At 51.6% G+C, this 15,778-nt stretch overlaps 1 protein-coding gene across 2 annotated transcripts in view; it reads left to right on the top strand.

The window, feature by feature from the left end:
• Positions 1-11,532: 11,532 nt before the first annotated feature.
• TRAP1 (TNF receptor associated protein 1) overlaps positions 11,533-15,778 on the top strand; it is a 60,309-nt gene continuing 56,063 nt past the window's right edge. For both annotated transcript variants that reach the window (XR_012429657.1, XM_005591092.4), the window contains exon 1: positions 11,533-11,636. Coding sequence is in view for 1 of the 2 variants with exons in the window: in XM_005591092.4 (XP_005591149.1) it covers positions 11,549-11,636 (88 nt within the window). In the remaining variant the exon portion in view is untranslated. The remainder of the gene's footprint in view (positions 11,637-15,778) is intronic.

Raw genomic sequence — 15,778 nt, 5'->3', positions numbered from 1 at the left:
GATCTCGGCTCACTGCAACCTCTCCCTTCCGGATTCAAGTGATTCTCCTATCTCAGCCTCCCAAATAACTGGGACTAGAGGCATGTGCCACCATGCCCAGCTAATTTTCGTATTTTTAGTAGAGTCAGGGTTTCGCCATGTTGGCCAGGCTGGGTCTTGAACTCCCGACCTCAAGTGAGCCACCCACCTTGGCCTCCCAAAGTGCTGGGATTACAGGCGTGAGCAACCATGCCCGGTCCTTTTGATTACTATAAAATGGAACCAAAAACTGTATTCGAACCAAAACATGCTTTGAGCATTGCATGGCAAAATAAACTGTTTTAAAAAAAGAAAAACACCTTCTCATTAAGGAGATGATTGCACGTTGGTGGCCATTTTGATACCAGGAAGTTCTTAGCACAGGACAGTGTGTTCCAGGAAGCAGAGGCTGTACCCACAGTGCCGTAACAGATGGGCAGGGGCATGCAGGCGTGAGAATAACTTCATCTCAGACCATGAAGGCATCACAGCCTCATGGACATATGGATTTTATGTGTTAAGTTCACATTAGTTACTTGTATACATTTCATAATAAATAGTCAGAGGTGGGAAACACAGGTCCCTTATAAGATACTGAAGGAATTTAAGTGAATGTAATGTCCAGACTAGCAAAGTAGACGCTGAGGAACTTTGATGAGTAGATGACAATGTTTTGCAGTTGATCTAAATTGTGCATAAAACGGTGCTTTTGACATGCTCGCATCTTTTTATAGAGGATTTACAGGAATTTTTTGGCTATGAGACCACTGTTAAATCAACTCATCAGACAGAAAAGTTCAATGGGAGCTAATATCTATAAAACACCTCAACTAAGAAAGTATTGCATGAAGAAAAAAAAAAAGGGCCAGGCGCAGTGGCTCACACCTATAACCCCAACACTTTGGGAGGCTGATGCGGGCGGATCACCTGGAGGCCAGGAGTTTGAGACCAGCCTGGCCAACATGGTGAAACCCTGTCTCTACAAAAAATACAAAAATTAGCCAAGTGTGGCAGCACATGCTTGTAATCCCAGCTACTCGGGAGGCTGAGACACAATCGCTTGAAACAGGGAGGCAGAGGTTGCAGTGAGCCAAGATAGCACCACTGCACTCCAGCCTGGACGACAGAGCAAGACTGTCTCAAAAAATAATAATAATGAAATAGATACAGCTGGGTGCAGTGGCTCACACCTGTAATCCCAACACTTTGGGAGGCTGAGGCAGGCGGATCACAAGGTCAGGAGATAAAGACCATCCTGGCTAACACAGTGAAACCCCATCTCTACTAAAAAAATACAAAAAATTAGCCGGGTGTGGTGGCGGGCCCCTGTAGTCCCAGCTACACAGGAGGCTGAGGCAGGAGAATGGCGGGAACCCGGGAGGCGGAGCTTGCAGTGAACAGAGATGTGCCACTGCATTCCAGCCTGGGCGACAGAGCGAGACTCCGTGTCCAAAAAAAAAAGAAATAGATACAAGAAAGTATTGCATGGGCCAGGCACAGAGGCTCATGCCTATAATCCCAGCACTTTGGAAGACCAAGCTGGGAGGATTGCCAGAGGCCAGAAGTTGGAGACCAGCCTGGGAACATAGCAAGACCCCTGCCTCTATACACACACACACACACATAAAATTTTGAGACACAGTTTCACTCTGTTGCCCAGGCTGGAGTGGAGTGGCATGATCTCGGCTCACTGAAGCATCCACCTCCCAGGTTTTTGCGTGTGTTTGTTTGTTTGTTTTTGAGACGGAGTCTCACTCTATCGCCTAGGCTGGAGTGCAGTGGCGCAATCTCGGCTCACTGCAACCTCTGCCTCCCGGGTTCAAGTGGTTCTCCTGCCTCAGCCTCCCAAGTAGCTGGGATTACAGGCGCCCGCCACCACGCCTAACTAATTTTTTTGTATTTTTAGTGGAGATGGGGTTTCACCGTGTTGTTCAGGCTGGTCTTGAACTCCTGACCTTAGGTGATCCACCCACATCGGCCTCCCAAAGTGCTAGGATTACAGGCGTGAGCCACTGCACCCAGCCGACCTCCGGGGTTTAAGCAATTCTCCTGCCTCAGCCTCCTGAGTAACTGGGATTAGAGTTCCCTGCCACCAGGCCCGGCTAATTTTTGTATGTTTAGTAGATACAAGGTTTCACCATGTTGGCCAGACTGGTCTTGAACTCCTGACCTCAAGTGATCCTCCTGCGTTGGCTTCCCAAAGTGCTGAGATTACAGGCTTGAGCCACCACACCCAGCCTATAAAATTTTTTAAAAGAATTAGCCAGTCATGATGCCACACAACTGTAGTCCCAGCTAAGGAAGAGGCTGAGGTGTGAGGATTGCTTGAGCCCAGTAGGTTGAGGCTGCAATGAGCTACCATCGCACCACTGCACTCCAGCCTGGGCAACAGAGCAAGACCCTGTCTCTTAAAAAAAGATCCCAGCACTTTGGGAGGCCAAGGTGGGCAGATCACGAGATCAGGAGGTCAAGACCAGCCTGGCCAATATAGTGAAACCCTGTCTCTACTAACAATACAAAAATCAGTGGCACATGCCTGTAGTCCCAGCTACTTCGGAGGCTGAGGCAGGAGAATCACTTGAACCCAGGAGCCGAGATCGCACCACTGCACTCCAGCCTGGGCAACAGAGTGAGACTTCATTTAAAAAAAAAACATAAAAAGAAAATGAGAGAGAGGAAAAGGCTGGGCACGGTAGCTTATACCTGTAATCCCAGCACTTTGGGAGGCCAACGCAGGCAGATTACCTGACATCAGGACTTTGAGACAAGCCTGGCCAACATGGCAAAACCCTGTCTCTACTAAAAATACGAAAATTAGCCAGGCATGGTGGCATGCACCTGTGGTCCCAGCTACTTGGGATGCTGAGGTAGGAGAACTGCTTGAACCCAGGAGGCAGAGGTTGCAGTGAGCTGAGATCACACCACTGCTCTCCAGCCTGGGTGACAGAGCGAGATTCTGTCTCAAAAAAACAGAAGACAGGCTGGGCATGGTGGCTCACGCCTGTAATCCCAGCACATTGGGAGGCTGAGGCAGGTAGATCACGAGGTCAGGAGATTGAGACCATCCTGGCTAACATGGTGAAACCCCATCTCAACCAAAAATACAAAAAAATTAGCCAGGTGTGGCCGGGCGCGGTGGCTCAAGCCTGTAATCCCAGCACTTTGGGAGGCCAAGATGGGCGGATCACGAGGTCAGGAGATCGAGACCATCCTGGCTAATACGGTGAAACCCCGTCTCTACTAAGAAATACAAAAAATAGCCGGGCGAGGTGGCAGCGCCTGTAGTCCCAGCTACTCGGGAGGCTGAGGCCGGAGAATGGCGTGAACCCGGGAGGCGGAGCTTGCAGTGAGCTGAGATCCGGCCACTGCACTCCAGCCTGGGCTACAGAGCGAGACTCCGTCTCAAAAAAAAAAAAAAAAAAAAAAATTAGCCAGGTGTGGTGGCGAGCACCTGTAGTCCCAGCTACTTAGGAGGCTGAGGGAAGAGAATGGCGTGAACCCCAGAGGCAGAGCTTGCAGTGAGCCAAGATCGCGCCACTGCACTCCAGCCTGGGCGACAGAACCAGATTCCATCTCAAAAAAAAAAAAAAAAAAAAAAAAAGTTGTAAGTATTACAGATATTTTTGTTTTTGTTTTTTTTTTTGAGACAGAGTCTCGCTCTGTCGCCCGGGCTGGAGTGCAGTGGCCGGATCTCAGCTCACTGCAAGCTCCGCCTCCCGGGTTCACGCCATTCTCCTGCCTCAGCCTCCCGAGTAGCTGGGACTACAGGCGCCCACCACCGCGCCCGGCTAATTTTTTGTATTTTTTAGTAGAGACGGGGTTTCACCGTGTTAACCAGGATGGTCTCGATCTCCTGACCTCGTGATCCGCCCATCTCGGCCTCCCAAAGTGCTGGGATTACAGGCTTGAGCCACCGCGCCCGGCCGTATTACAGATATTTTTAAGGAGATTAGGAAGAGATTCGGACAGAGAAGATTATAAAGGTTGAGCTGTGGCTCTGTGAGGTTGAGGGGATTGACAAAGGAACACCACCCAGCCAGGAGTCCTGGGCCTGGAGTAAGGGCCTCAGCATCAACTTTAATTGAGTTCCCAAATTCTGCCTTCCTCCTGTGGGTAAGAAAGTGAAGAGATGGGAAAATACAGCATGTGACGAATGCTGTTTACATGTATTCTTGTAGGAAAACAGAGGTGGTTAAGAAACCATCAAGTTCACAGAGCAGCGAGGGACAGAGAGGGTGCCAGTCCTTAACTCTATACTGGAAAACTGTCCTACACCTCCGCCTCTCCTCTCTCCACCCGTTCACCTCGGACTCACTTTGGGGTGCCTTGGGAAAGCGAGGAATTTATAATGCACCTACGTAGCCCGCGAGCATCGTGGCGGCAGTAAGCGGTAACCAAGGCCTTACAGAGGCCTGGTGGGGATCGGCTTGCCTGTGTTGGACTGCCCACTGGTTACCTTCGGCATTGGAGAAAAAGAAACGTTGACAGTCCTCATGCTGGGCACCCCTAGTGTCCACAGCGCCAAGCTCCTGGTGTGAGTGAGGCTGATCCATCCCCACCCAGTGCATGGAAGGGAACTGAGTGACGAGCAGGCTTTATCATCTCTGATCTGGAGTCCCCATGGCTCCAGACTAGCAGCAAGAAATAGTTTTCTTGGTCAGGCACGGTGGCTCACGCCTATAATCCCAGCAGTTTGGGAGGCTGAGGTAGGCGGATAACTAGAGGTCAGGAGTTCCAGACCAGCCTGGCCAATGTGATAAAACCTTATCTCGGCTGGGCGCGGTGGCTTACGCCTGTAATCCCAGCACTTTGGGAGGCCGAGATGGGCGGATCACGAGGTCAGGAGATCGAGACCATCCTGGCTAACACGGTGAAACCCCGTCTCTACTAAAAATACAAAAATTAGCCGGGCGCGGTGGCGGGCGCCTGTAGTCCCATCCACACGGGAGGCTGAGGCAGGAGAATGGCGTGAACCCGGGAGGCGGAGCTTGCAGTGAGTGGAGATTGCACCACCGCACTCCAGCCTGGGCAACAGAGCGAGAGTCTGTCTCAAAAACAAAAACAAAAACAAATAAAACCTTATCTCTACTAAAAATACACAAATTAGCCAGTCGTGGTGCCTGTAGTCCCAGCTACACGGGCGACTGAGGCGGGAGAATTGCTTGAACCCGGGAGGCAGAGGTTGCAGTGAGCCGAGACTGTGTCACTGCACTCCAGCCTGGGCGACAGAAGGAGACTCCATTTCAAAAAAAGAAAAAAAAGGATGTGGCACCCAGTGGCAGCCTCAGGTCCTCTGCAACAGGATAGGAGTCTCGGCAGAGCTAAGGCTGAGAAACACCAGGGGCAGCCAACAGTCCCTGCAGTGGGCTTGAAACCTGAAGTTACCTGGAAGGCGTTCCCTGACCATGTTGCTTGCCCCTGGAGAATACAGAGGTGCTAGGAGATGTCCTTCCTGTTCACTTGTGACAAGTGCAGGTTGTGAGGGAAATTGAAAAGGGAATCAAGTCATGCTTGTTTTTCAAAGACATAATTAGGGATGCCTAGCATTCCCGACCAATCACCCAGGTGAGGTGGAACACGTTTCCACCATCCTTCACGTTTCATGAGCTGCAGGGCCAAGGCTGTGCACGCCAGCGTGGCACCACCATAAAGTGATGGGGCTAACAGGGGTGATGGACAACATCCCCCTTCACCTCATGCCTGGGGGAGTTGGCATCTTCAAGGCCAGACATCAGGAAAGATAGCAGATGGTCCGCATTTCCACCTGCCCGAAGTGCTGTCCTCCATCCATGCCCCAGGGACCAGCTTGAGAACCAGGACTGAGGGGCTCTCTTTACACCCAAGGAGACCCCGGGATAGCAGGCGCTGCTCAGGACACCAACCGTCTGGAATCCAGGCCCACGGCACCCAGGTAAAGGAGCAGTCTTGAGGTGGCAGGGTGGGGTGGTGGGGACAGAGCCACCAGGCAGCCACACCAGCCAGGAGGGGGCCTTGCAGAGCTGCCCAAGTGGCCTGTGCAATTCCCCTGGGCACATAGGACTGAGCTGCCCTTTCACTCTGTTTTCTCTCAGGCCAGACCAATCCTCACTTGTTTTTTATTTATTTATTTATTTATTTTTGAGACAAGAGTCTTGCTCTGTTGCCCAGGCTGGAGTGCAGTGGTGTGATCACCACTCACTGCAGCCTCAACCTCCTGGGCAAAAGCGATGCTCACACCTCAGCCTCCCAAGTAGCTGGGACTACAGGCACCACCACACCTGGCTAATTTTTGTATTTTTTGTAGAGACAGCATTTTGCCATGTTGCCCAGGCTGGTCTTGAACTCCTGGACTCAACAGATTTCCCTGCCTTGGCCTTGGAAAGTGCTGGGATTGCAGGAGTGAGCCACCATGCCTGGCTCACCTGGCTAGTATTTGTGTTTTTTGCGGAGTCAGGGTCTCTCCTGGCTTCTTTATTTGATTTTATTATTTTATTTTTTTGAGACAGTGTCTTGCTCGATCACCAGGCTGGAGGGCAATGGCACAATCTTGGCTCACTGCAACCTCCACCTCCCAGGTTCAAGTGATTCTCCTGCCTCAGCCTCCCGAGTAGCTGGGATTACGGGCATGCACCACTATGCCTGGCTGATTTTTATATTTTTAGTAGAGACGGGGTTTCACCATGTTGGCCAGGCTGGCCTCGAACTCCTGACCTCAAGTGATCCGCCCACCTTGGCCTCCCAAAATGCCGGGATTATAGGCATGAGCCACCTCGCCCGGCCACTTCCTTCCTTTTTATGGCTGAGTAATATTCCATTGTATGAACAGACCACATTTTGCTGATCCATTCGTCTGTCCATGGATACCTGAGTTGCTTCCACATTTTGGCTATTGTGAATAAAGCACCGGGCATTTGTCACAGCCTTCAGCTGTCCCCAGTGGAAGGCAGGGACTTTGTATGGCAGCCTCATACTGGCCATAGAGGTGGGCAGGAGACTTGGGGATTCTTCCCTTTCCCTCCAAAAGCAGCTCCCGGTCATTCTCCACTAATTCAAGTATGTCTGTGTGTAAACATGTTTTCCTCTTTCTAGATTATTGGTTTACGCAGAGGCTGAAATCTGTGTGTGGCCATCTTAGGGCACGCCTTGGATCCCTCAGTACCTTAAAAAGCCACAGGTCCGGCAGGGCGCCATGGCTCACGCCTATAATCCCAGCACTTTGGGAGGCCGAGGCGGGCGGATCACGAGGTCAGGAGATCAAGACCATCCTGGCTAACACGGTGAAACCTCGTCTCTATTAAAAATACAAAAATAAATTAGCCAGGCGTGGTGGCGGGCGCATGTAGTCCCAGCTACTCAGGAGGCTGAGGCAGGAGAATGGCGTGAACCCGGGAAGTGCAACTTGCAGTGAGTCAAGATCGCACCACTGTACTCCAGCCTGGGTGACAGAGCAAGACTCCATCTCAAAAAAAAAAAAGATGATTTCCTGAATGTGGCGAAAAAGGGATGAAATGTGAAGCCAAGACGCTCCCCAACCTTGCCCCCATTCCCTGGGCATATGCTGGAAAGGGCTCTGCCTGGAGCGTGGTGATGGGGAACACAGGCAGGCCCATGCAGGCCTACAGGAGGAGGCAGGAGTCTGGAAATGATTCTAAGGACATGCATGTGTGTTGGCAGGGGGATCATTGGAGGATCTGAGAGACGGAGTATGATCTGGCTGCCGTGGAGGATGGGAGGCTGTGAGAGTGGAAGCAGGGGCCTGTCGTGGCTGCTGGAGTGGTCCAGGTGAGAGGACCCTGCTCTTCCACCCAAATCTGCCCACCCTCTTTCTGTTCCCCTTCTCAATTGCTTAAGCTGGGAACTTGCCACTTTCCACCTGGAAGCATTTCCTGACACCTCCTCTTCCAACACCCAACTCTGTCCCGGCCCCTCTGGAGGTCACGCTCCTGGCTCCCGCGCTTCTCTGCAGCACCTGCCACGAGCTGGAGTCGCTATTTTTGTACAGTTATTGGAGTATGGCAGTGAATCTTCAGTGTGCCTCCGAATTACCTGGGAACCTCAGTGGAGCTGCCTGGGCCCTACTTGGGACTGAGGAGGTGCTGGGAAATCAGCATGATGAGGTTTCAGCTGGGTCTGGACCAAATGTTAGACCAGGGTTTATGGTCTGAATCTCCAACTAGACTCTAACCTCCAGCAGGGTGTAAGGCAAAAATAAATTCTTTTTGTTGTTATTTGAGATGGAGTCTTGCTCTGTTACCCAGGCTGGAGTGCAGTGGCACGATCTTGGCTCACTGCAACCTCCGACTCCCAGGTTCAAGCAATTCTCTGCCTCAGCCTCCCAAGTAGCTGTGATTACAGGCACCCACCACCACACCTAGCTAATGTTTTGTTTGTTTGAGATGGTTGCTCCTGTTGCCCAGATTGGAGTGCAGTGGCGTGATCTCGGCTCACTGCAACCTCTGCCTCCCAGATTCAAGTGATTCTCCTGCCTCAGCCTCCCGAGTAGCTGGGATTATAGGCATGTGACACCACGCCCGGCTAATTTTGTATTTTTAGTGGAGATGGGGCTTCTCTATGTTGGTCAGGCTGGTCTCAAACTCCCGACCTCAGATGATCCGCCTGCCTCGGCCTCCCAAAGTACTGGGATTACAGGCGTGAGCCACCGTGCCCGGCTGGCAAAAATACATTGTAAGTCCCCAACCCACGGAATGGACCATTCCTCTCAGCCAAGGGGATTTCAAAGACACCTAAAAAACTAGTTCAGGCCATAATTGGAAGGAGGGGGTCGGTCATGCCTCGTTATACGCTCCTCCCCTTGGAAATGAGGCATAACTGACCAGCGTTAACATTATAAAGGAGTTTTTTTGTTTGTTTGTTTGTTTTTTGTTTTTTGAGACGGAATCTTGCTCTGTCACCCAGGCTGGAGTGGGCGTGCAGTGGTGCGATCTTGGCTCACTGCAATTTCTGCCTCCTGGGTTCAAGCGATTCTCCTGCCTCAGCCTCCCGAGTAGTCCCAGCTGTACCACAGGTGCACACCACCACTCCCAGGTAATTTTGTGTTTTTTTGAGACAGACCTTTACTCTTGTTGCCCAGGCTGGAGTGCAATGGCACGATATCAGCTCACCGCAACCTTCACCTCCTGGGTTCAAGCGATTCTCCTGCCTTAGCCTCCTGAGTAGCTGGGATTACAGGCATGCACCACCACGCTTGGCTAATTTTTTGTATTTTTAGTAGAGACGAAGTTTCTCCATGTTGGTCAGGCTGGTCTCGAACTCCCGACCTCAGGTGATCTGCCCGCTTCAGCCTCCCAAAGTGCTGGGATTACAGGTGTAAGCCTAATTTTTGTATCTCGGCCTAATTTTTGTATTTTTAGAAGAGATAGGGTTTTGCCATGTTGGCCAGGCTGGTTTCAACCTCCTGACCTCAAGTGATAAGACCACCTTGGCCTCCTAAAGTGCTGGGATTATATGCGTAAGCCACCACATCAGGCCACCTTTCCAAGTCTTTTTCTGATTCTGAAGAGATTGGCTGAGGGTCTAGGAACTTTTAACGGTCTGAATAGAAAACATCTGCAAAAACGTTTGTCATCTATTACCTGTAAGGGTGGGCATCTATGAGACTTCCTCTACATAATAAGAACCTTGGTCTCCACAACCTCTTGCTTTTATTTTTATATTTTGAGACAGGGTGTGGCTCTGTTGCCCAAGCTGGAGTTCAGTGGCATGAACTTGGCTCACTGCAACCTCTCCCTCCTGGGCTTAAGCAATCCACCCACCTTAGGCTCCCTTATAGCTCCACCTTAGGCTCCCTTATAGCTGGGATTACAGGCCTCTGCCACCCACATCCAGTACAGGTATGTTTAGTACAGACAGGGTCTCACCATGTTGCCCACGCGGTCACCAACTCCTGACCTCAAGCAATTCGACCACCTCGGCCTCCCAGTGTTGGGATTACAGGCGAGCCACCGTGCTCATGCCCACAACTTCTTATCTTCACTCAGACACTCTTTTCATTAATTCCAGGTCTGTAGAACTCTATTTTTTTTTTTTTTTTTTTTTTTGAGATGGGGTCTCAGCTTTGTAGAACTCAACTTTGTATTTATTTATTTACTTTTTTTTTTTTTTTTTTTTTTTGAGATGGAGTCTCGCTTTGTCGCCCAGGCTGGAGTGCAGTGGCCGGATCTCAGCTCACTGCAAGCTCCGCCTCCCGGGTTTACGCCATTCTCCTGCCTCAGCCTCCAGAGTAGCTGGGACTACAGGCGCCCGCCACCTCGCCCGGCTAGTTTTTTGTATTTTTAGTAGAGACGGGGTTTCACTATATTAGCCAGGATGGTCTCGATCTCCTGACCTCGTGATCCGCCCGTCTCGGCCTCCCAAAGTGCTGGGATTTATTTATTTACTTTGAGACGGAGTCACAGCTCTGTGGCCCAGGCTGCAGTGCAAGTGGCACGATCTCAGCTCACTGCAATCTCAGCCTCCCGGGTTCAAGCTATTCTTCCGCCTCCGCCTCCGCCTCCCCAGAAGCTGGGACGACAGGTGCCACCTTGCCCGGCTAATTTTTTGTATTTTAGTAGAGATGGGGTTTCACCATGTTGGCCAGGCTGGTCTCCTGACCTCAGACAATCCGTCCACATCAGCCTCCCAAAGTGCTAGGATTACAGGCGTGAGCCACCCCGCCGAGCCGGAACTCAACTCTTTGAACCAATTGCCAATCAGAAAATTTTTGAATCCACCTATGACCTCTAAGTATTTCACCCTTTGGGTTGTCCTGCCTTTCCATACAGAACCAACCTATGTCTTACATGTATTGACTGATGTCTTATGTCTCCTTAAAATGTATAAAACCAAGCAAGCTGTAACCCAAACCACCTTGGGCACAAGTTCTCAGGACCTTTTGAGACTCTGCCTCCCTCCATGCACACTAATATTTGGCTCAGAATAAACTTCTAAATATTTTAGTTTGACTCTTCTCGACAAGGGCAAAAGAAGTGGAATACACGAATAACCGCAGTTTTCCTGGTGGCGTTGGTTACTGGGTTCACGTTTTGGTGTAGCCAGTCAAGCCTGGAATTCCCTTCCTCATTCGTTTTAGCTTTTTGGCCAGTCTTGGTTTGCAAGAGACTTGCAGAGGCCTATACGGATGGCCGGGATTCACAAAGGTCGCAGAGACGGGAACTGCTTCTTCCCCGACGCCACCTCCACACTCTCGCGTGGATACTGACATCCGCCCCATTCCAGGAATGCGCACAGCTAGGCGCAGCCGACCAGCGTGGGCCGGGCGCGGCGGGGCCACCTCCCCCAGCTCCGCGCGCACGCCCCGTCGCCCTTGACAACGCGACCCAAGGTCACAGAGGCCCCGCCCCCAGGCTTACTGTCCACGCGAGGGGTCGTACCCCGCCACGCGCCAGAGCAGGCAGCTGCCCGGACAGCCCGGGGCCCGCCGTGACGTCACCGCCCCGCGCCCGAGGAAAGCCCCGCCCCGCGCGGCCTCGTCCCGCCCCGTCCCATCCTGTTTGGTCCCGCGTGGCTGTGCGCGGCGCTCTGGGAGGACGACATGGCGCGCGAGTTGCGGGCGCTGTTGCTGTGGGGCCGCCGCCTGCGGCCTCTGCTGCGGGCGCCGGCGCTGGCGGCCGTCCCGGGAGGTGAGGGCGGCCTGGCTGGACGGGCAGCGGGCGGGCCGGGCCACGGAGACTGCAGGGTCGTCCCTCCTAGGTGCTCCGGGGCGCGAGGCGCCGGCACCGGCACCTGCTTCACGGGCGTGGGAGGTCCGGCGAGGCCCATCTCTGCAGGCGCGTTTCCTTTCGCTCCACTCCTCGCCAGCTCCGGCCGGGCTGCCTTTTTCTCGGCTGGACTCGTCTCGACACTGGCTCCTCCGAGCCTTGAAGGAGGTCGGGGCTTGGGGCGTCGCGGGGTCGGGCGGAGCGGCCGCGGGGTCGTCCCTTCTGGAGCTTCCGGTCCAATCAGGTAGCGCATGAGCTGGTGGAGCCGCTGCGGAGCGCGGAGTCTCTGCGGGTGCGTGTGGCGGGGAACGGACTCACTCGGGGTGATCGTGCGAGTTCCCTGGATGGTGCTTTACCCCTCCCCGCCCCTCAGTAGCGCACTGACTGTTCATTTGTTAAATCGTTCATTGGACGCACATGTGAGCGCCCGCTCAGTGCCCGGTGCAGTACGGGTTCTGGGAACGCCGTAGTGAACAAAACCAACAGCAGTCACCCGGGTTTCCAGAGCAGGTGGACTCGATGTCGTTGATGCAGTTGTGTCCTCGGGGCCTGGAATAATGGATGCGCCAATAAAAGAGAGAATGACCCTAACCTCTGCTTTCCCAGTCCCCACTGGGAGGTAACAGCAGTGAACAGTTCTGTTCCTTTGGGGCTGTACACACTGTTACACGTGTAAACATAAATGTCTTCGTATAACTGTTTTCACTCTAAAAAGCCTAAACTATGTTTGCATTGTGGTACGTTGTGCTCCAGAAAATTTTAACTCTCCCAGCATTGTTTCCACATCTTTTCAATTCAGTGTACACAGGTCCACGTGCTTTCCAGTGACCACACAGTATTCTGTATGGTGGACTTGTCATTTGCTTAAACATTGTCCTATTAATGGACTCAATAAAGATTATTTCAGGTTTTAATTTTTATTACAATACTGCATAGAATGGATAAGTACTTAAATATTTGTCCACGTGCAGTATTTCTTTTTTTTTTTTTTTGAGACGGAGTCTCGCTCTGTCCCCCAGGCTGGAGTGCAGCGGCGCGATCTCAGCTCACTGCAAGCTCCGCCTCCCGAGTTCCTGCCATTCTCCTGCCTCAGCCTCCCGAGTAGCTGGGACTGCAGGTGCCCGCCACCTCGCCTGGCTAGGTTTTTTTTTGTATTTTTTAGTAGAGACTGGGTTTCACCGGGTTAGCCAGGATGGTCTCGATCTCCTGACCTCGTGATCCGCCCGTCTCGGCCTCCCAAAGTGCTGGGATTACAGGCTTGAGCCACTGCGCCCGGCTAATATTTCTTTAGCTTTATATAATTAGAGTTTTAGAATTGATGTTTCAGAGCCTATGCATTTTTGAAATGTTAGCGGATACTGCCAAATTGTCCAAGAAGGCATTATCAATTTATATGCCCATTAGCAGGCATCAAGACTGCCTATTACAAAGCAACGCTGAATATTATGTCTTTTCAAAACCAGTCGCGTATAAAAGCATACCTTGTGACAGGGCGCGGTGGCTCACGCCTGTATCCCAGCACTTTGGGAGGCTGAGGCGGGCAGATCAGGAGTTCACGACTAGCCTGGCCAACATGGTGAAACCCCATCTCTAATAAAAATACAAAAATTAACTGAGTGTGGTGGCACATGCCTGTAATCGCAGCCTCTGGGGAGGCTGAGGCCGGAGAATCACTTGAAACTGGGAGGCAGAGGTTGCAGTGAGCTGAGATTGCACCACTGCACTCCTGCCTGGGCGACGGAGTGAGACTCCATCTCAACAACAAAAATAATAATAATTTTCCCTCAGAATGTGATGCTGTTGCTTTCTTCTAGCACCGCTGTCTGATCAATTATTTATTTATTTATTTGTTTTTCTTGTCTTTATGAGGTGGGGTTTCACTACGTTGGCCAGGCTGGTCTCAAACACCTGACCTCAAGTGATCTGACGGCCTTGGCCCTCAAAGTGCTGGGATTGCAAGCGTATGCCACTGTGCCCGGCCAACTGTCCTATTAATTTGGTTCTTGTTTCTTTTGTAGCTGACTCGGGTTTTTTCCTCCTTGGAGATTGAGGTTTTTTCTCTTTGTCGTTTGTGGTCTGGCGTCCACAGGTGTTTGTGATTTGTGGTCTGTATCATGCACTGTTGCTTCCATTTGGAAAATATGTCAGTTTTCAGCTCAGGGACATTTTAATTCTAATTTTTTTTTTTTGAGACGGAGTCTCGCTCAGTCGCCCAGGCTGGAGTGCAGTGGCCGGATGTCAGCTCACTGCAAGCTCCGCCTCCCGGATTCACACCATTCTCCTGCCTCAGCCTCCCGAGTAGCTGGGACTACAGGCGTCCGCCACCTCGCCCGGCTAGTTTTTTGTGTTTTTTAGTAGAGACGGGGTTTCACCGTGTCAGCCAGGATGGTCTCGATCTCCTGACCTCGTGATCCGCCCGTCTCGGCCTCCCAAAGTGCTGGGATTACAGGCTTGAGCCACCGCGCCCGGCCTTTTTTTTTTTTTTTTAGATGGAGTCTTGCTTTGTCTCTCAGGCTGGAGTGCAGTGGCGCAATCTCGGCTCACTGCAAGCTCTGCCTCCTGGGTTCACGCTATTCTCCTGCCTCAGTCTTTGGAGTAGCTGGGACTATAGGCGCCCACCACCATGTCCGGCTAATTTTTTGTATTTTTAGTAGAGACAGGGTTTCACCGTGTTACCCAGGATGGTCTCTATCTCCTGACCTCGTGATCCGCCTGTCTCGGCCTCCCAAAGTGCTGGGATTACAGGCGTGAGCCACCGCGCCCGGCCCTTTATCTCTTTCTTAATCATCTCTGTCCTCTCCTCCTCCTGGTGCAGTGGTTCAAGCATTCCTCTGCCTGAGTCTAAGAAATGGAACGTGTTCTTGGCAGCCTTCTGTGTTGCAGATGCCCTTGCCATTGTCACCTGTGTGGATGAGTGGGCAGGTAAATTGTTTGGATTGATTGAATGATGAGTGAATTTAGCTAAGACAATACTTGTCTTGTGCAACAGGGGAGAAATAATGGTTTAGGCAGATCTACCTATATAGAAAATCCAGACTTCTTGAATTTTTTTTCTCTTGGGAAAGTGTTTCCAGGTTCTAGCGTGTGCCTGGCCTCACATGTGTACGTCTTGTATCTGTGGAATCCTCTCGCCCATACTGCACTACCTCAGTCACCCGTGAGCTCAGCCCTCTTACCCTTTCAGGCCTCACTGACCCCTGACACTGCCAGGCCCAGACACCTGTCCTCAGAATATCTTATTTGTCTTTTTTTTTTTTTTTTTTCCGAGACAGATTGTCGCTCTGTTGCCCAGGCTGGAGTGCAGTGGTGCAGCTTCTACTCACCGCAACCTCCGCCTCCTGGGTTCAAGCAATTCTCCTGCCTCAGCCTCCCGAGTAGCTGGAACTACAGGCGCCCGCCACCACGCCCAACTAATTTTTTTGTATTTTTAGTAGAGATGGGGTTTCACCATATTGACCAGGCTGGTCTCAAACTCCTGACCTATATATGTCAATAAAGTTATTAAATATTTCATGTTTTCTTTCAGTACTTTTAGCTTTTATTTTTACTTCTATGGCCCATCTGGAATTCATTTTAACTTAAGAAGTGACGGTGGAAATTAAAAAAACAGGTTGGTTGGCCGGGCGCAGTGGCTCAAGCCTGTAATCCCAGCACTTTGGGAGGCCGAGATGGGCGGATCACGAGGTCAGGAGATCGAGACCATCCTGGCGAACACGGTGAAACCCTGTCTCTACTAAAAAATACAAAAAACTAGCCGGGCGAGGTGGCGGGCGCCTGTAGTCCCAGCTACTCGGGAGGCTGAGGCAGGAGAATGGCGTAAACCCAGGAGGCGGAGCTTGCAGTGAGCTGAGATCCAGCCACTGCACTCCAGCCTGGGCGACAGAGCCAGACTCCATCTCAAAAAAAAAAACAAACAAAAAAAAACAGGTTGGTCTTGCTATGTTGCCCAGGCTGGTCTAGAACTCCTCCTGGCCTCAAGTGATCCTCCCAACTTGGCCTTCGAAAGCACTGGGGTTACAAACATGAGCCCCTGTGCCCTGCTGGAAATGAATTTAAATTCTTTT

The sequence above is a fragment of the Macaca fascicularis genome, chromosome 20 (assembly GCF_037993035.2).
Source record: "Macaca fascicularis isolate 582-1 chromosome 20, T2T-MFA8v1.1".
Taxonomy (NCBI): Eukaryota; Metazoa; Chordata; class Mammalia; order Primates; family Cercopithecidae; genus Macaca; species Macaca fascicularis.
Note: the sequence above shows the minus strand (reverse complement) of the source record. Positions and strands in the feature narration are given on the sequence as shown.